Source organism: Polistes canadensis, unplaced genomic scaffold (assembly GCF_001313835.1).
Source record: "Polistes canadensis isolate GaletaPanama2010 unplaced genomic scaffold, ASM131383v1 scaffold_172, whole genome shotgun sequence".
Taxonomy (NCBI): Eukaryota; Metazoa; Arthropoda; class Insecta; order Hymenoptera; family Vespidae; genus Polistes; species Polistes canadensis.
In genome coordinates this window covers 76,822-77,330 of record NW_014569719.1, presented here as the reverse complement: position 1 = coordinate 77,330, position 509 = coordinate 76,822, and the positions used below count along the sequence as shown (strand labels likewise).

General features: G+C 27.7%; 1 protein-coding gene across 1 annotated transcript in view; it reads right to left on the bottom strand.

Moving 5' to 3' along the window:
* LOC106789229 (heparan sulfate 2-O-sulfotransferase pipe) overlaps window positions 1-509 on the bottom strand; it is an 18,464-nt gene continuing 17,955 nt past the window's right edge. The window contains exon 7 of the mRNA XM_014753290.1: window positions 1-402. Within this exon, the coding sequence (XP_014608776.1) occupies window positions 209-402 (194 nt within the window). The 3' untranslated portion in view covers window positions 1-208. The remainder of the gene's footprint in view (window positions 403-509) is intronic.

Here is a 509-nt window from a genome sequence, read left to right as displayed (position 1 = left end):
CTAATGCAATATTTTTATAACAAAAAAACAAAAAGAAACTAGCAACGATCACAAAATCGTAATCAAATTTTTCGGATCCAGCAATTGGTGGCAGTTGGAAGATTGGTTTTTTTTGTTTGTTTTTTTTCTTACATTATATCCCTTCAAGGGCAATGAAAATGGAGTATTAATTCTTTTTTAGTTGATTTTTTTGTTGTTGTTGTTTTTTTTATAAACGATTATTCATAGTTATATCCTGATTGGTAAATTTTAATGCACGCAATTGTCTGTACAATCGTTGTTTGCAAAATTGATAAAATTCAACCTCGCGAGTAAAATTTTGACGAACTATATCCTTAACCTCCTCGCTAACGGGTGGCTTGAAGAAATTCCGATTGATACTGGTGAACGCGTGTGTTTGATCTAAAAAGAAAAAAGAAAAAAAAAGTACGACCATAATGACAGACACAATATAAAAATATTAATATACAATATATTTATATTATTGTATAATATAAATATATAATAAT